Here is a 19,003-nt window from a genome sequence, read left to right as displayed (position 1 = left end):
TAAACATTTTAAGGAAATAGTGAATTAATATTTTGTAGGGTATCGAATTGGTTCCTACCTTCATGCTTTCGAATTTCTTAATCTATAACCGACCACAGGTTCTCAATAACATTAAAATTTGGCGATTCCCCTGGTGTTTGAACAATATGCGAGCAATTCCAAATAAGCCAGTTCTGCAAAATTACCCATTTATGTTTCGTTATGATCGATATTCTGATAGAAGCGAATGTTTTTTATTATAAGGCGAATGACCCAATAATTTGACCTTTGAGCACTCAAAAACTCTCTTGTGTGAGTACAACGTAAGAGCTCGCATTGTCTTGGTGTAGAATGATTCCTTTGCGGCGGTTTAAGTAACTTAATTCTCCGAAAACTTCTAGCAAACATATGGTTGTATACCACTCAGAATTGATTGTTTTAAGCTTCTCTAGTGGTGCAGTGTCGACAATAGTATATTTATCGGAATAACAGCTGAACATTTTTTATTTGTTTTGAGATGCTTCTTCCGCAAATAATTTCTTTAAAATTAGGCTCGTGTTGAAGCACCCATATAGTCAATTGCTGTTTTATTTCGGGCTTATATGCACATGCCCAAGATTCGCTATCTGCCATAGGCGTGCTTTGAAACACCGCGAAACACTGATTTTCTTCAACATTTCTTTAAACCAATCGGCACGAGCCCTTGCCTGGGCAATTGTTAAATTATAAGGTATCTAACGGGAAAAAATCCTCTTGGCGACCAAATGTTCATCCAATATTGCATGTATGCTGGTCCCACTAATGTCCAAGAATATTTCTATCTCGCGATATGTCACATGTCAATCTTCGAGCATCAATTGTCTCTGGCACAGTAACTGTTTTTGGACGGCATTCACGAAATTCATCCGAGAAGGACCGATGGCAACGTTGAAGCTCGTTGTGCTAAGTGTGGTGCCTTAACGTCAAAAGTCGAAGTAAGTAGATTAATGTTTTACTGTCTCGATAATCTACGTCGAAAATCGTAATAAATCAACCCATGAACATTTTCACGAATTAATTCGATCTTTGAGGTGAGATGAATTTATCAACTCCCTGAAAAAATGGCAAATATTGGGTATGGGAATAAGTTTCCGTCCTTCTTAGCCAAAGTTACGAATTATTGAAACAATTACAATAAATAATACATGATATTATATTAAGTATGTGCCATTGGAAGCTGCAACTTTACTCCATCTTTCAGGCAGCATACAAATTCCTCTGACAAAGAACTCGTGTTTTTTTACTTGATCCATTCATTGAGTCGGTTTGCGATGATCTCGTAAAAAGTGAACCGTTCTCCAATAAGTGCTGACTGCATTGATCGGAATAGATGGTAATCCGAAGGTGCCTCGGGAATACGGCGAGTGGGGCAAGATTTCCCAATTCAGCCCCTATAAATATTTCTAGACCGATTTAGCAACGGTGGCCTGAAGTTGTCATACAGCAAAATCAGTTTGTCATGTCTACCGTCCCATTCCGGCCGCTTGCCGCTATTCTTTGAGAGCTCGATTCAAACGCATTAGCTGCAGTCGGTAACGATCGTCAATGATGGTTTCAGATATTTTAAGGAGATCATATTAGTTTACACCCTTCTGGTCCTCTTGATCCCACCAGATGCACAACGTAACATTTGAAGCATGAATATCTGTTTTCGCTGTCGATGGACCTAGCTCACCTGGCAGGCTCAAACTTTTTCGACGCTTAGAGTTATGTATCATAATAGATCCATTTTTCATCGCCAGTGGCGATGCGATGCAGAAAAGCATCTCACACGGCACCAAACGTCTCTCGATATCCCTCTCCTTCAATTGATGCGGCATTCAGTTACCTGCTTTCTGGACCATTCCCATTGCGTGCAAACGTCTGGCGACAGTTGATCTGTAAACATCCGACTCTTTAGACATCTCATCAAGGGTTCGACGCACATCTTCATCCAATAATTTTTGTAATTGAGTATTCTCGAATTTTTTCGGTGCCCCTATGCGAACTTTATCACTCACGTCGAAATTACCACTTCGGAAGTGTCGAAACCACTCTTTACAAGTTGTATTTGATGCAGCGTGATTACCGTAATTATTTATCACTATATGACACGTTTCAGCTGCGCTTTTCTTTAAAAGGTAATAAAGAAGCATGACTTCCCGCAAATGCGGTTTTTTCAGGACGAACGTAGACATTTTTAATGTCAGATAAAAAAGGATCTTTACGCTTCAAACGAATGTCAACTGCAGCTATTAAGACCTCATATATAGACCTTCAAATCACCAGTATATTACTAGAGCGAACATAAAAATAGTATCAGTAGCGACACCTCTTTTACGAGGGCGGGAACTTATTCCCATATCCAATAAAATTCGTAAGCGAAAGCGTTATATGTTAGCTTATGCTAAAAAATACCAAACTTTTCGATAAAAAATTAAAACTCATCAAACGTAGTGTTGCAAAGGCGAGAAATATAAATGGCAGCTCTGATATCAGCAGCAAGTGTTATCATCAGTATGGTCTTTTTTTTTTTTTGGCGGTGAGGTTGGGTTAAAATTGCCTTCGCACCATATAGTAACCGTCGCTACTACGTGTGTGGTGATTCCACTAAAAATATTCCTCCTCTCCACCCCGGGACTGCTTCCGCATTGCTTCGAGGTAGAGGCCAAGACGGCGTCCTAAGAAGGACACTTACTTACTCACCCTGCGTCCAGGGTCGCCTGTTTTGAGAAACCTATGCTCAATGCTCTTCAACATAGCTTTCCATTTCGCGCTTCTTTTTTCGGATAATATCCTCCACAAAATTTGCGACGGCATTCCATTTTTCTTCGTCTATCATCATTTTCTCGATAATTTCTTCAGGTGTAAATACACCAATAGCTCGCTGCAGACCTGTTCTCTCTACGTTCCACCTCTCGCATTTAAAGAAGGTGTGTTCCGCATCATCATACTCAGTATCTCCATATATGCAGTTTGGTTGGCTCACTTTTCCCATTCGCCACAAATACTTGCGAAAGGACCCATGTCCGGACAAAAACTGTGTGAGGTAATAGTTAACCTCAACGTGCTTTCTTTCTACCCACTTTTTTAGATCGGGTATTAGTCTCGCTGTCCATCTACCATACCGTTCAGAGTTCCATCTTGCCTGCCAAAGTGTGAGTGTTTGGATTCTAATATCGGAGAAGCATGGTACTGGGATTCCTGTGATTTTTGCCTCCCATCTCCGTTTACGCTCTTGTGCTAGAATATCTATAGGGATGGTTCCGCTGTTAACTAACACCGCTGCTTACCAGATACTGTTCTGTATGACGAAGCCACTCTGAGAGCACAGATTGCAGAATTTTCCGCCGGCATTGCACCCTTAGCGAATCTGCCCATATTTCGCATCCGTATAAGAGAATCGAGTTCGTCGTGTCCATTAAAAGTTTTCGCTTGTTCTGCGTTGGACCTCCAAGGTTTGCCATGAGTTTACTTAGCATGCCGCTTACCTTGGCAGCTCTTGTGGCAGCATGGTTTATATGCGCCCAGTAGGTTAGCCTTGTGTCTAATTGCACTCCTAGGTACTTGACCACTCTTTTTGTCGATAAAGTGGCATCAAGTACTTTTATGTAATGGGATACGTCTGTTCGTTAGAAGGGTTAGCTCTGTTTTCTCTGTGGCGAGTTTTAATCCATGGTCTTCTAGCCATGTCTGGACTCGGATCATCACCTGATTTAACTTCCTTTTGGCTTCGTCGGTGTAATAATAAAACAATATTTTTTCCACTCCAAAATACATAAATATTTGAAATTAAATAATAATAAAAAAATGTTAGGGTAGTAAAATTGCAAGATTTTTACTTAATACTGACATGAGTGATTCCTGCATCACTTTGGCTGTGAGAAACTATTCAGTTTACAGTCACTCACATTCAAAACAGATGCATACGAAAACTTCTAGTCATAATATCTATGTTTTGATGAAAGAAAACACGTTCTACCTTTTTCTGTTTTTTCACAAAACTTGTTTTATTTAAAAACAACAAAAAAAATATATTTCAAGTTGCTTAATAAAATGTTAATGTATAAAAAGTTGAAAAAGGCCACTTCTCTGTCTCACATTTAAAGTCGGGAAAACCATGTTTTGCAAATATGCATACCGTTATTTCTAAATTTTCTATATTTGTATTAAAAGTTATTGTTCATTGTTGCCTTGTCAATCATTGGGTGAGTTTATAAAAGCATTTTGCAAAATGCCGCGTAATGTTAAACAGTCTACATTGGAGGAACGCAAAATAGCAATTCAACTGCACTTAGGCCGAAAATCTGAGCGAGAGATATCGAAATTGATACAATGAAAATGGTTTCATTGCAAATAGGCATCGTGGAACCCGTCCAAAGAAGCTTTCCTCCAAAGATGAGAGCTTGGTGCTAAGGGAAGTGAAGAAAAATCCCTTCATTTCTACTCCAAAATTAACTGCGATGGTTAAAGAAACTTCTGGGGTGGAGGTAAATCCTGAAACAATAAGAAGACTTATTCGAAAAAATGCTTTTCACGGCCGAGTTGCGCGGAAGAAGCCCCTAATAAGCAAGAAAAACCAGAATGGCCGGCTTGTTTTTGCCCGCCAATATATGGCTAAGGATTTCGATTTTTGGAGCACTGTAAGTGGGGGAAAAAATAACAATTTCATGGTTTTAATTTTCATTATTTAGGTGTTATTTACTAACGAAAGTAAATTTAATTTATTTGGATGTGATGGAAGGAATAAAGTGTGTATATGTATTTCCATATCAAATGGGTTCAGGAAGTAGCGAATGTGCTACCTACTGTTTATGTCCGGCTAAATAGCAAATATGCTTTCTACTAGTAAATAACGAATACGATGTATATTGATAAACGATAATCTGTAGCCAATGACCTAACTTATAAGCTACTTTTCAGTAGCAGAGTAAGTGTCATTACCCAGTGTCTGCTGAAATAGTTAGCTCCGCACCCCCGAAGGATGCTTCGAATTTTCGGATGTGTATTTGGAGCCTTAATAAAGGGTGGTTAAGTTTCAAGGGCCGGTGTTGATTTTGAATAAAATACAATTTTTTTAAGAAATGATTGTCATTTCTCTTTATTATGATAATATTGGTATGCTACAATTACGTATGGAACAAAACATCAACCAAATGGCCGCCGCGGTCTCGGCGGCACACCTCCATCCGATGGTCCAAATTTTCGATGACGCTGAAGCATAATTGTGGTTCTATGCCGTTAATGTGCCGAATTATCTCATCCTTTAGCTCTTGAATTGTTGATAGCTTATTGATGTACATCTTTTCTTTCAAATAACCCCAAAGAAAGAAGTCCAACGGTGTCAAATCACATGATCATGGCGGCCAATTGACATCGCCGAGACGTGAGATTATTCGGCCATCAAATTTTTCGCGCAAAAGAGCCATTGTTTCGTTAGCTGTGTGACAAGTGGCACCGTCCTGTTGAAACCACATATCGTCCACATCCATATCTTTCAATTCGGGCCATAAAAAGTTCGTTATCCTCTCACGATAGCGAACATTATTCACAGCAACTGCCTGCCAATGATGCCGCCAGCCCATAAACTGCACCAAACAGTCACTCTTTGTGGGTGCATTGGTTTTTCGGCAATCACTCTTCGATTATCATTCGCTCAAATGCGGCAATTCTGCTTATTGTCGAATCTACTGAGGTGAAAATGTGCTTCATCACAGAAGATGATTTTCTTCACGAAGTGCGCGATATACATTTTGATTTGAACGCCCGCTTTCATAATAAGCCTGAATAACTTTAACGCGTTGCTCGATTGTGTATCTTTCCATGATTCAAATTGAGTTAGTCTGAAATTGAAAAATGTCAAATGAAATGCAGAAAAAACTTGACGTTTAGGTATGGTTCACATTCAACATCGGCGCTTGAAATTTAACCACCCGCCGTATCGGCCGCCGTAGCCGAATGGGTTGGTGCGTGATTACCATTCGGAATTCACAGAGAGACGTCGGTTCGAATCTCGGTGAAAGCAAAATTAATAAAAAAAAAAAACATTTTTCTAATAGCGGTCGCCCCTCGGCAGGCAATGGCAAACCTCCGAGTGTATTTCTGCCATGAAAAAGCTCCTCATAAAAATATCTGCCGTTCGGAGTCGGCTTGAAACTGTAGGTCCCTCCATTTGTGGAACAACATCTACACGCACACCACAAATAGGAGGAGGAGCTCGGCCAAACACCTAACAGAAGTGTACGCGCCAATTATTTATTTTTTTTATAATCCAATTGGCTATCAAATTCTTAAACTAAATCATTAATTAGGTATCGATTACTGCTACATATAAACTAATCATTCAAATGCTATACTTCTATCGTAACGATTTAAAAAGCTACGAAATACAACCGTTTACCCAATATTGGCAGTTAACATTTCTTTTCTCTGCAACGCACGAGCCTACTTGAATTTGTATACTATTTTGAAGTTCCCCTTTTATGGAAAGCTTTTACCGTAATTAAGCCTTACGGACACGCCCTACTGCGTTAATAGCAATTAATTTCAAATTACAAAGACTTCATAAGTTTTTCGAATTTCACAGTTCATCATAAATGTAGTGGACATTTGTATAACAACAACCTAACGGAAAAGAAGAATATCAAAATATGAATACCGGCTCAATGGGAAGCGCAAAAAAGTTGCAGCCAACATCTAAATGCAAAAGGCTTCTTAAAATCATCGGTGATTACATAACACAATTTTTAAGTCATACAACCTTACAAGGCCTAATCTATGTTAGCCACGCACATCTGTCTTTATGGGAGAGGTAAATTTGAAATCCGAATATTATTAATCAGTCGACACTAATTTGAATTTATGTTTCACACAGAGCTTACTTTCTCATTTGTTTTGGTATTGTGATAAGTGTGGCTATAAATTTTGCCACAAATGTTTTTATAAATTGGGAAAGCATGCCCGTCATAATCGCTCAAGAGGCTACTTATACCTCGGTGTACAACACTCCTTTCCCAGCCATCACAGTCTGTAATATGAACCAGGCATTGCGCAGCAAAACCGAACACTTTCCAACGTGAGTACGACTATGAGTACACGGAGAGGTCATGCATAATTGCAAAGCGCCATTTTATTTTATCTTTTACATGAAAGCCATTCACTCGAATATGCCATGACTCAAAAAATTTGCTTTCAAAAAGTTAACTTTAGTCAATTCGATGACCTGAAGCCAGCCTCAAAGCATGACACCATCACTAATTTCATTGCGCGCGTAATGAAGATACATTTTTTACGCTTAGAATTTAACATCTTAAAATATTTTAATTTTACTGCAGAGTGGACAGACGTGTGACAATATGGTTGTTTATTGCCGTTATGGCAGAAACCGGGTTCGCTGTAGTGACTACTTCAGGGAAGTGATTTCGGATGAGGGCATTTGTTGCGCCTTCAACATTTTACATCCATCGTATTTGTATAAAGGAAAGTGAGTTATGCAAGTGGCGAGAATCCATAGACGCATTTTATGTAATTACTCGTAATATTTAGTCCAATAAATTTACTGATCTTTTAGATACCAATTTGTACGTGATTTCACATCATCCATTGGCACCATACCAGTTGACTGGAATTTGGAAAATGGTTATGCTGATAATTTGCCGTTGTACTACTATCCTCGTAAAACCGTAGGTAACATAAATCATTGACTCTTAGTGAAATATTTTTTAGAATTTGTCAAAATCAAAAAAAAATTGTATCCTTTTAAGGCGCTGGTGTTTCCTTGGGCTTCACTTTAGTGCTTAATGCTAATATAAGTGAATATATTTGTTCTTCAACTTTTAGTACTGGCCTGAAGGTAAATATGTTTGCTCTAAAGTAGAATACACTTTGTTTATTAAAATATTAAATTATATATATTTTTTTAAATACTAGTAGCAGCATGCTAGTCACCGTTCGTAGTCCACAAGCACTCACCACTCCCCATCCCTTCCCTTTCTCCCCTTTTTTCCTTCACCCTCTTGCAATGGTATCACAAAGGATGAACCAAACTTTCTCGTCCAAGTGGGCCCTACTCTTTGGGCAACCATTACTACCTAACCTAACCTAGTAGCAGATACTGGATACGATCCGCATCCTCGACAAAGCGATAGCACGCCAACATTTCGACCAGTTTAAAGAATTTTCTTTTTCTCTTAATGTTAGATATTTTTTTTATAAAAGTATAGTTCAATACCTAACAAAAACCATATAACTCCAAGTTTCAAACTTTATACAATACAAAAATTACCGAACTGCAAGCTATTCCGTCCAATTCCACGGTTTTAATTAGAATTTCCATAAAAAATTATTGGTATGCAGTTTTATAGTCTTTTAAATTTGAGTACATTTACGTTCAAGTTTGAGGTTCCTTAAAAATCTAGTTGATTTTGGATAATTTTTTCTCTTGATAGTCTAGAGCATTTTCCCCATACCTATAACAATTGCACGATTTTTTTTTCTTTTTGGAATGAAAGGAAATGAGCAGCACATCAGCGATTTTTTTTTTTTTTAATTAGCGAGAACTTTAGACCTTGCACTTTGTAATATTAAAACTTAATAAGCTATAAACTGCGTAGCAAACATTTTTCCACAAATTCTGATTAAAAACCGTGGAGTTGAAATGGAAAGTTTGTGGAATGCTTCTTCATTTTGTATAAAATTTGGCACACGGATTCATATGATTTTTGTGAGACAATGAGCAATGACAGCTTTATAAAAAATATTGAAAATTCTAAAAACAAAAAAATTATCAAAACAGGCCAATATGTAAGAGTGCTATCGCATGTAAAACAGAAAATAAAACTCTTCCGATACCTCTCAATTGCTTCTTTATGGTTCTGTAATACCAAACAGTTTTTTAATAAGGTTACTCTGCGGTAAGCTTTGGAGAACCTTTAAGAGTATTTCTGAAATTATATATATTTTTTCCTTGTTCACTCCTCTCGGGAGCTTAGGGCCTCGACAAGAATCTTCCATCGAACACGGTTCTGTGCTGTTGTTTTTGCACCGTCCTATGAGATGTCAACATCTGCTAACTCGCGCAGCATCGACCTTTACCAAGTGTTTTTGGTCGACCGCGAACTCTGCTCCCTTGCGGGTTCCAATCCAGTGTCATTCTCGTGATGCTATATGATGGTTTTCTCAATGTGTGATCTATCCATCGCCACTTTCTGCATTTGAGTTGCCTAAGGATGGGTGCCTCTCCACAGTGCGTCGTTACTGACGGTGTTTGGCTAGAATATTCTGCAGATGATGCGGAGGTATTTGTTCATGGAGGGTCTATAGCCTCTGTGTGATGGTGTTAGATACCAGCCATGTTTCGCTTCCGTACAACAATACTGACTTTACGAATGCGTCGAATATTCGTAATTTAGTGCGAATTTCACAGGGAATCCGTCAACCAATATCTGCCTTGCGTTATTGTGGTTAACTCTCATGGCCTCGGTCTTGGCGATGTTGTCCTCCAGTCCGACAGCGCGTACTACCGCGACTAGTTTGTCCGCCTTCGCTTGCATGTCAGAGAGCTTGTGAGAGAGGAGGCAGATGTCAGCGGCGAAGTCCAGGACATCAAGATGTCTGGTAAAACTCCATACATACAGGGGACAGCCTTGCCTTACGCCTGCATTGGTGGTGAATGGATCGCTGATATTGCCTTTGTGAAGCACTACCAGTTCAGAGTTCTCGTAGAGGGCTTGCTCGGTTTATTCCTCGCCAGTTGCCGCAGTCACGCAGGTTGCCTTTCTTGGGCGGCTTACCTATGATGCCTTTTGTCCAGGATGGAGGTAGCTATTCATTGCTCCAGACGGTAGTGATGACGAATTTCCGCTGATATATGCGGCTCAGCTGTCAATAGTTCAGGCTGTATGCCATCTTCGCCCGCTGCTTTGTTGTCAGCTTCTTAATTGCATCCTTAACACATTGACTGCCAAGGCACTTTCAGCAAATAAGATGCTCTGGGGCCACAGCATTTTTTTTTTTTAATCTCATTAGAGACGTCAAAATTGGAATTAAGGGTAGTGCTGGTAATATTTTCTGCTTAGAAACAGGCAGTTTTTATCTAATTAGTGTGTCACACACATATGTTCGACGTGGCGCCTACCGACTTTTTTTAACTCAGGGCCATGGCAGACATATATGCACGACAAAAACATTGGCTAAACATCAAAATACATCGTCGTCATACAAGCTCTACTTCGTCATACAACATATTCCCAATTGTTTTGTTTTTGCAAACAAACACCAAACAGCGTTATATGACGACAATGTATTTTGATGTTTGAATCCCTTATTTTTGCAAAGCTTATTACATGCTCAGTAAACAAGAAGACTTGATCGCGTTATATTGGTTGATAATATTTGTGTTACGGAATGTCGAAAAGAAAATTTTTTTTTGAGCTGCGCCGAAGCCACTATAACAGAAATTTCATGGGAAGCCACATATTTTATTATTGCAATAAAATCATATTTATCGTCAATCGTTGCTGTGTGACATGGCGAGAGAGAATAATAGTCGTGTCGGACATATGTGTTCGACGTGGCGTAAACCGCATAGTACAGTGTCACACATATATGGCCGACGTGACAGTCAATGTGTTAATCTCCGCTAAGCTGGGGCAGGATGTTGTTATTTTATTGCTGGTTGTTGTTGTACGCCCACTTCAAAGCTAGGTATACTGCTAAGAGCAATGTTGCTAGTTGCTTCAAAGTGTTCCTTCCATCTGCGGATCTGGTCATCATTGGAAGTCAACAAAGCACCATTCCGATCTCTGATCGGCTGGTTGCTGTTACTCCGCTGGTTGGTTAGGCGGCCAACTATGCGGTCAGCTGTCTCATGTTGTTTACTCCTACTGCCGCTTCGGCATCGCTAGCAAGGTCTTCAACGAACTTTCTCCTATCATTTCTGGCCCATTTTTTTACTTGCCTCGCCACCTCTCTGTAGGCTGGCCGAAGGGAGCCATCGCTGATAAGTTGCCTTTTAAGTTCGTTTATGCGCTTAATGATGCTCCAAATGGGGTCAGAGATCCATGGTTTGCTGTTTGTTTTCTTTATTGTGCCAAGTTTTTCTTGAGCGATCTGCATGAGCGTGGCGTTTGTAGGTGTTGTTGTTGTTGGTGAGCAGCTTCTCGAGAAAGGCACTGTTTTTTTCTTTTTTTGGTCGCGGGATCGCGCAGCAGCTGGACGTTGAGTCTCTTATGCCTGCGTGGTGTGTACTGTTTCTATCTCTTTTGAAATGATATTACGACCAAAATATATTTCCATTAGTTCCAAAACTATATATACAGAAATTAATGGGAATGATATCGCTAAATTGCTGTCAAACGAGGTGAATAATAACGTTAATAGCCCTGCCGAAAATTAACCAGCTCAGCATGTTCCCAACAATTAATAAGCTCAAATTTGCTCTGAATTTGCAGAAAAAAATTATTATGAAGCTGGTCTAACAAACAAATCGTCGAGCTGGAAAAGCCGACGACTTAATGAAATAACCAAAGCATTCTAATTTCTTAGTCTGACAGGTCTGTAATATTAGAGAGAGATAAAAATGGATGAGAGCCTGCTGAAAGGTTTAACCTCTCTAACCTCAACTTGAAACAGGAACGAAAAGATAGAGCAGGGTGTAGTCGTTTCTCTCGTTGTTAGAAACCAATCTGCCTACATGAGCTAGAAAAGCCGACGACTTAATGAAATAACCAAAGCATTCTAATTTCTTAGTCTGACAGGTCTGTAATATTAGAGAGAGATAAAAATGGATGAGAGTCTGCTGAAAGGTTTAACCTCTCTAACCTCAACTTGAAACAGGAAGGAAAAGATTGGCGCGGTCTACCAGAAGAGAACCATTCATTGACGAAGAGAAATATTTAGTGAAGTTTTGGAATGCATAGAGCAGGGTGTAGTCGTTTCTCTCGTTGTTAGAAACCAATCTGCCTACATGATTTGAGTGCTCATTGGATGGCGCTATGAGCGTGGCGTATTTTAAAATTGATTTACCTTGAAAATCTTGGGCCCAAAGTTGTTTGCGTTTTCTTCATTGTGCAAGGCAAATTCAAAGTTTTTAAATGATGAATTCTGTTGCTTCTCCGTCTGAGCAACTTCAAAATAATTTCGTGTGCCGGATGCCTAATCTTGCTGAGTGCCTTCTAATGAGTTATCTTCTATGTAATATGAGATATTTTTGAGATCTTCATGTTCCACTATGGGAATGAATTGGGTTGTATTGCAATTACTGGGGTGTTTCTAACGCGTATCCTCTTTGTTTAGGAAGAAATTCTCAAAAGATGAGAAAAAGAGAAGACGAGTGACGTGCATATCCTCTTCCATGTTGGCAAACGCGATATGGATGTTCCCTTTCTTACAATTTTTTGGTTTACATATTACAGTACACTTCCGATGAAAAGCTAACTGATTTGTTATTTCGTCTAAGAATCTGCGGTAAAAACATAATCGTAACAGAGTTACTTGTAAGTAGCTTGGATGTCTAAGGATAAGTTTGTCTAGTAAAGACGGCTCGATGATGGCAGACGCCTGTCAAATCCGTTGTTTATTATTTGCTTACTGATGCCTACCCGCCAAGACAAGTTACACGATTTCGCTGCACGTACAAATGAGACAACTTTATTGTAAATGATTGGAGGAAATGGTTTGCTTTTCCAATATGAAAGAGCAAGCACTTTGCGCTACTCTGAGGATTTTTAGTTTATGTAGTTTTTATGTATTTTCTTAATCGTCTGATTTCTCCAAGCTCATTAACAAAAGCTCGTTTCACCATCAGATAGTCACGCACAATCCCATTGATGCGCCTCACGTTAAAGAAACCGGCTTGACTATCCAACTGGGCCACCAATATCGTCTTCGTTTTAACGTTGCCAGTTCAAAGGCTTTACCTTCGACACGGAGTATTTCGCCTAAACGCCGACAGTGCCTGTTCAACAACGAACTAAAATTGCATTATTTTCGTTATTACACTCGACGCAATTGTGAGAGGGAATGTGATGCCATGTACTTTCTACGCCGCTGTCAATGCATTCCATATTACATGCCGCTCATCTATCCGAATGCGAGTGTGTGTCATGTGAAGGACTTCAACTGTGAAATTATGGTCGAAGCAGAGACCAACAATACTGAACATTTGGCTTGTAAACGTGAATGCCTACCGGGCTGCTTCGATTTGACATATTTCCCAACAGTTTATCGAGCACCGCTGGTGAATAATAGCGATGTGTATAAAAATGGGTTCTTTACGAATTTCACACAGCAACAGATACATGACAATCTCGCCTTGGTGCAAGTATATTTCAAAGATGATTTCTTTAAGGCTATGGTTAGATCGCCATATACCAGTTTTACGGACTATCTCTGTGAGTTGCTGAGCGTATACTACAAACTCTATAAATACGAGTATGTGATGAGTATTTATTGATTATATAAATGTCTTTATTTTGGAACAGCACAAACTGGTGGCATTATGAGCCTGATGGTGGGCTTCGGAGTAATGTCAGTTGCTGAGTTCTGCTATTTTTTTCTGATTCGACCGATATTCGATTTGGTATTGAAACGTCTGCCTGGTACTAGACGAGTACGACGAGTTGTGAGTGGAACTGCACTGTTGTTGGGTAGACAGGTAATATAACAATTCTTTGTAAAATATTATACAAAGTCTTTTTAAATTGTCTTTAACTTCTTCAGCAAGATTTTCGTGCCCGGATACCGTTGGCTACAGGTCGTAAGCCCCTAAGATATTTCAATAAATCTACCAGTCCAACGTTGTATAATGGTTTAATAAATAAGTTATACATTCAAAATAATCAGGATTTAAATACCGAGTTAAAGGAAAAAGGTTTATTTCCATATACGGAGTAAGCTGAAAAGAAAAACTGTAATTTCTTATGTATGTGATGTGTTACATATTTTGCAAAAAAAGATAAACTTTCATTAACAAAATTCTAAAAATATGTGAAGTTGCTTACACATATATCTAAATGCCGAGGTCAAATGAATGTTAAGATACTGGATTGTCCACAGGAAGTAATGCAACGATTCGCCCATTTCTGTTCATGTTTTTTTGTCTGCATTGAAGCTATGGGCAACTAAGCAATTCGGTAAGAGATATAGTAGGCTTTACAACAGGATTCTGCACCAATACACCCCAACTGGCAATAGCTGACACACAATATTCCACCTTCGAATGCAAACACCTCGACCGTTCGACTTCTCAGTAATATACTTATAGGCTGCCTAATGGCTGCGTGACCGCCGTAACAAGGAGACTATTTGTCCAATTCGATTCTAACAACTGCATTCTTGGACTTATAATATTATATTTATAATACGCAATATATTCAATAAAATGTACAATCATCACCATTAACTATAATGTCTGCACATCTTTTAGTCATACTTTGTGTTAATTTCTTTGCGCGTTGGGGAAGTAATCGGCTCCAATTTAATCGAATTTGCCTTGATAGTTGTTTGAGCGCCCATATTTGCTTTCTTTTGAGTGTTTGCTTAACTCTTGCCGAAACATTTTTGGTAGGGTTAGCATCAGGCGCCTGTGAAGGCCAATCCAATATATCGATCCCATTTTGCTGTTTTTACTCTTTACATCTTCGGCTGCGTTACTTGGGATCGTTTTCTTCTTGTAAAACTCAAGGATGGTAAGTTCTTCCAAATATCATCGCAGCTGATGGCAATAGTGCTTTTTGGTAAAATTTATTCAACCAAACTGCATTCAAATTGGCGGTGAACACAAATAAAGGACCAAATCCTTTTTCAGAAAAGCAGTCCCACACATGAACCTTAACTGGATATTCATTCGTGAATACTACGATTGTCCAATTCCGTTCTGGATTTGTCTTAGTCCATGCAAGTCTTTTATTAATGTGTTCTAATGAGAGCAGCAGTTTTTTCCAATTGTTTGTCGACCAAGTTAGAGCCATAGTTCGCGCTAACGGCACGCACTCTATATTCTTACATTTTGCCGATGCCGCTAGATGGCGCTGCAAATAAAAAAGAAAATGAAATTATGAAAAATATGAAAAGCAAAATTTTTCAAATGACTCGCCTACGTTGCAGTGGAATCAAGATTTCACAAGCCAATATAAATATATATTACCTAGTACATGGGAAAAGAACATTTCTGAAATTTGATGTTTTTGGCACTGATATATGAAATGTAGACGTGTTCGCACAATATAGTACTCTGAAACTTGATTAGCAGCCCAATCAGATGGGCTAATATAGACACCCGTGTAGAAGCGAAGAGGAACATTAACCAGCCAATGCGAGATTTGGTCACGTACATAACGGACCTACACAAGAAACTGAAAGGATCTATCCTAACTCCGGAAAACCTGGCGATAAGAGGGGCGCATAGTAAACCATCTACTGTCAAAGATGGATGTACCCAAACTTCACCTCTTATTAATCGTATAAAATCTACGCCAAAAAGGGCAATCGACAACGGCGCTGCAAGGAAAAGCCCTGCCAAAAGAAACAAAAATAAACGCGTCGAAGCTTTGAGAACAGAGCATGTTGCAACCAAAAAATGGGAGATGGTTAAATCTAAGAAAACGCGGAAGGATTTAACACAAAATACACCCAAAACAGATGAAAAGACAGAAAGGAACGATGTAAGAAAAATTCGAAAACGGCAGAGGCCACCGCGAAAGGATGCGATAGTAGTAAAAAGCGTTGGCAGCATATCATATGCGGAAATCTTGAAGCGGGTTAAGTCAGAGGCAAACCTAAAGGAGCTGAATAATAACATTCAAGGGGTCAAAAAAACTGCCAAAGGGGAGTTACTTTTGGTGCTGGCAAAACCATCTGACCCAAACACCTTGAAAATCCATAGGCTTTAAGAGAAGCGGTAGAAGTCAGGGCTCTAACGGAGCTGCGGCAAATGGAAATCCGAGACCTCGATGAAATCACCACAAAAGAAGAAGTACATGAGGTGATAACAAAACAGTTCAAGGAACTTGACTTACCTGCCGCAGCGATTCTGGGTCTACACTAAGAGTAACGCCGGAGACCGCTTCCAAGCTGCTTGAAGCAAACAAAATTCGAATAGGCCTTGTAATTTGTCGCATACGAGAGAAAATAGAACCAAAAAGATGCTTCAAATGTATGGAATGTGGGCATGTGGCAGGAAGTTGCAAAATCCCACACTAGCGTCTGCTTTAAATGCGGCAACAAAGATCATCAGGCCAAAAATTGCACACAAGCAGCAAACTGCATAATATGCAAGAAGAAAAATGTAAGTGACACAGGACATGCGATGACCAGCAGTAAGTGCCCAGAATACCAGAGAGCTCTGAAAGAAATACGACAGAAATGAAGATTTTACAACTAAACCTTAATCACTGCGAAAGCGCGCAAGACCTACTCACGCAGTCTATACGGGAACACAAAATAGACGTTGCTGTACTCAGTGAACACCTAGAAGGCAATGGCTGGGCCTCTCATATTACTGGCAAGTCGTCAATCTGGAACTGTGGGACAAATAGCTCCCGACTTATGAGCGTGAAGACAGCTCGCGGATTTGTACGGGCGCGTATTGGGGAAACATACGTCTATAGCTGCTACCTACCACCCAGCTTAACACTGACTGAAGCTACCAGCATCCTAGAGAATTTCGCCCAAGATATTAAAGACCAAAAACCTGTGGTCGTAGCTGGTGATTTTAACGCTTGGGCTGTGAACTGGGGATGCCCGCGAACAAGTCCAAGAGGTCAAGCCCTCTTGGAAGCTTTCGCCATGTTAGACATAGCCCTTATGAACACAGGGAACCAGCAGACATTCCAAAAGGCAGGAACGGGATCGATAATAGACCTTACCTTCATGAGTCCCAAACTTGCTCGCTCCACGAAATCGTTTGTTAGCCAGCATTATACCCGGAGTGACCATCTCGCGATAATCTGCGAAATAAAGAAACATGACGAATCAATGGTGCCATATACATACGACGCGAGATACAGGGTCGACTCAATGGAGGCTGAAGTAATCGAAGTCATGCTGGCAGATGTAACACTCAGTGGTGATTCAACTGAGAAGGCTACGCAAGCTATGAAGCACCTAACAAAATCATGCGACGCAGATATGTTTAAAACAAGGCCTAACAGGCATAACAGTGAACCCGTTTACTGGTGGACAGCGGAGATTGCGGAATTGCGTAGCGAGTGCAACAGAGCAAGGCGAGTTTATCAACGTTCTAGGGGCACGCACAGTTTCCAAGGGAACAAGCTTCAGTATAAGCAAAAAAGGAAGGCCCTGAAAAAGGCAATTAAAGGGAGTAAACGACAATGTTTCCTCCAACTATGTGACGAAGTCGATAGTAACCCTTGGGGACTCGGGTATAGGCTAGTCATGAAAAAACTGAAAGTTTTCAAGCCACTCCCAACAACGTGCCAGGCCACACTGCGTAATGTAGTTGAAACATTGTTCCCAGCGCAAGATGCTCTCCGAGCCTATGATTTGGAAAAATGTTTCGAGGGGGACCAAAATATACAGTTGACAGACAAAGATGAGCTCCTGATGATCACTAAACGGATCAAAAACAATAAAGCTCCTGGCCCAGATGGAGTCCCCAATGAGGCATTAAAAGTGGCAATTCGAAGCCATACCGACATTTTTGTAGATCTCTACAATACATGCCTAAAAGAAGGCACATTTCCTACTCAGTGGAACTTACAGAAACTGGCGCCGATTCCAAAAGGATCTAAACCAGCGGAAGATCCTAAAGGCTACCGCCCCCTTTGCATGCTCGACACCGCAGGTAAAATGCTAGAACGGTTGACCGCTAATCGTCTGGAGGCTGCTATTGATGACGCAGGCGGTCTATCATTCTCGCAATTCGGATTCGGCAAGGCTTGCTCAACCACAGATGCTGTAGTTGCGGTTAAAAGCATTGCGCAGAAGGCAATCGAAGGAACTCGGTGGTTATACGGTAGCAAGGAATACTGCCTAATGGCAACGCTAGACGTAAAGAATGCCTTCAATACCGCGAACTGGTACCAGATTCTGATGGCGCTTGATTGCTTCCAGGTTCCAACGTATATACGAAAGATTATCCACAGTTATTTCACTAACAGAACCCTTCGCTATAATACCGATGCGGGTGTTAGGGAATATAAAATAACTGGCGGAGTTCCACAAGGCTCAGTCCTAGGCCCCTTGCTGTGGAATATTATGTACGATGGAGTCTTACGTCTCAGTTTACCCCCAGGGTCCAAAATTATAGGGTTTGCTGACGATATCGCTGTTGTGGTCGTAGCTAAAGTACTACAGCAAGCTGAAGCAACCTGCAGCCAGGCTGTCCGCATGGTAAAAGAATGGCTGCGCAAGAATGGTCTAACTCTTGCGGATCATAAGACGGAAGCAGTGCTCATTAGCAGCAGGAAGAAGGTGGAGTCGGCAAATATAATGGTGGGCGAAAATACCATAGGATCGAAACCGTCCATTAAATACCTGGGTGTATTAATTGACCATAGGCTGAACTTCAGAGATCACCTATCATACGCAAGCAGCAAAGCGGCAGAGGCAGTAACAGCACTGACGCGCATAATGATGAACACTAGAGGCCCTAGGCAAAACCGTAGGAGACTACTTAATACCGTGGTCTCATCGATTTTGCTGTATGTAGCTCCAGCATGGGCGGAAGCAACTAATTGCAGCTCATACATATGTGAGTTGTATGAAATCAGGGTATCGACTGAGTGCTCTCAGAGTGTGCTGCGCTTTCCGAACGGTATCAGAAGACACCATTATGGTTATTGCAGGACTACTCCCAATAAATTTAATGGCAAAAGAGTACGCTGAAGTTTACCAAAACAAAGCTACTTCACAACGACAGACAATACGCAAGGAAGCAAGAGAGCGTAGCTTGCGTTCATGGCAGGGAAGTTGGAGTTCGTCCCTGAACGGACGCTGGACGTACCGTCTGATTCCCTTAATAGCCAAATGGGTTAACCGTAAGCAT

At 40.4% G+C, this 19,003-nt stretch overlaps 1 protein-coding gene across 1 annotated transcript; it reads left to right on the top strand.

Moving 5' to 3' along the window:
• Positions 1 to 6,640: 6,640 nt before the first annotated feature.
• LOC128856567 (pickpocket protein 28) lies at positions 6,641 to 14,353 on the top strand. Its single transcript, XM_054091874.1, has 9 exons — positions 6,641 to 6,808; positions 6,872 to 7,072; positions 7,150 to 7,267; positions 7,332 to 7,480; positions 7,568 to 7,683; positions 7,761 to 7,849; positions 12,803 to 13,388; positions 13,479 to 13,651; positions 13,717 to 14,353. The coding sequence occupies exons 1-9, from the start codon at positions 6,648 to 6,650 to the stop codon at positions 13,888 to 13,890; spliced, it is 1,767 nt and encodes a 588-aa protein (XP_053947849.1). The 5' UTR covers positions 6,641 to 6,647; the 3' UTR covers positions 13,891 to 14,353.
• The last annotated feature ends 4,650 nt before the right edge of the window (positions 14,354 to 19,003 follow it).

This window comes from Anastrepha ludens, chromosome 3 (genome assembly GCF_028408465.1).
Source record: "Anastrepha ludens isolate Willacy chromosome 3, idAnaLude1.1, whole genome shotgun sequence".
NCBI lineage: Eukaryota > Metazoa > Arthropoda > Insecta > Diptera > Tephritidae > Anastrepha > Anastrepha ludens.
This window is presented reverse-complemented; position numbering and strand designations above follow the sequence as displayed.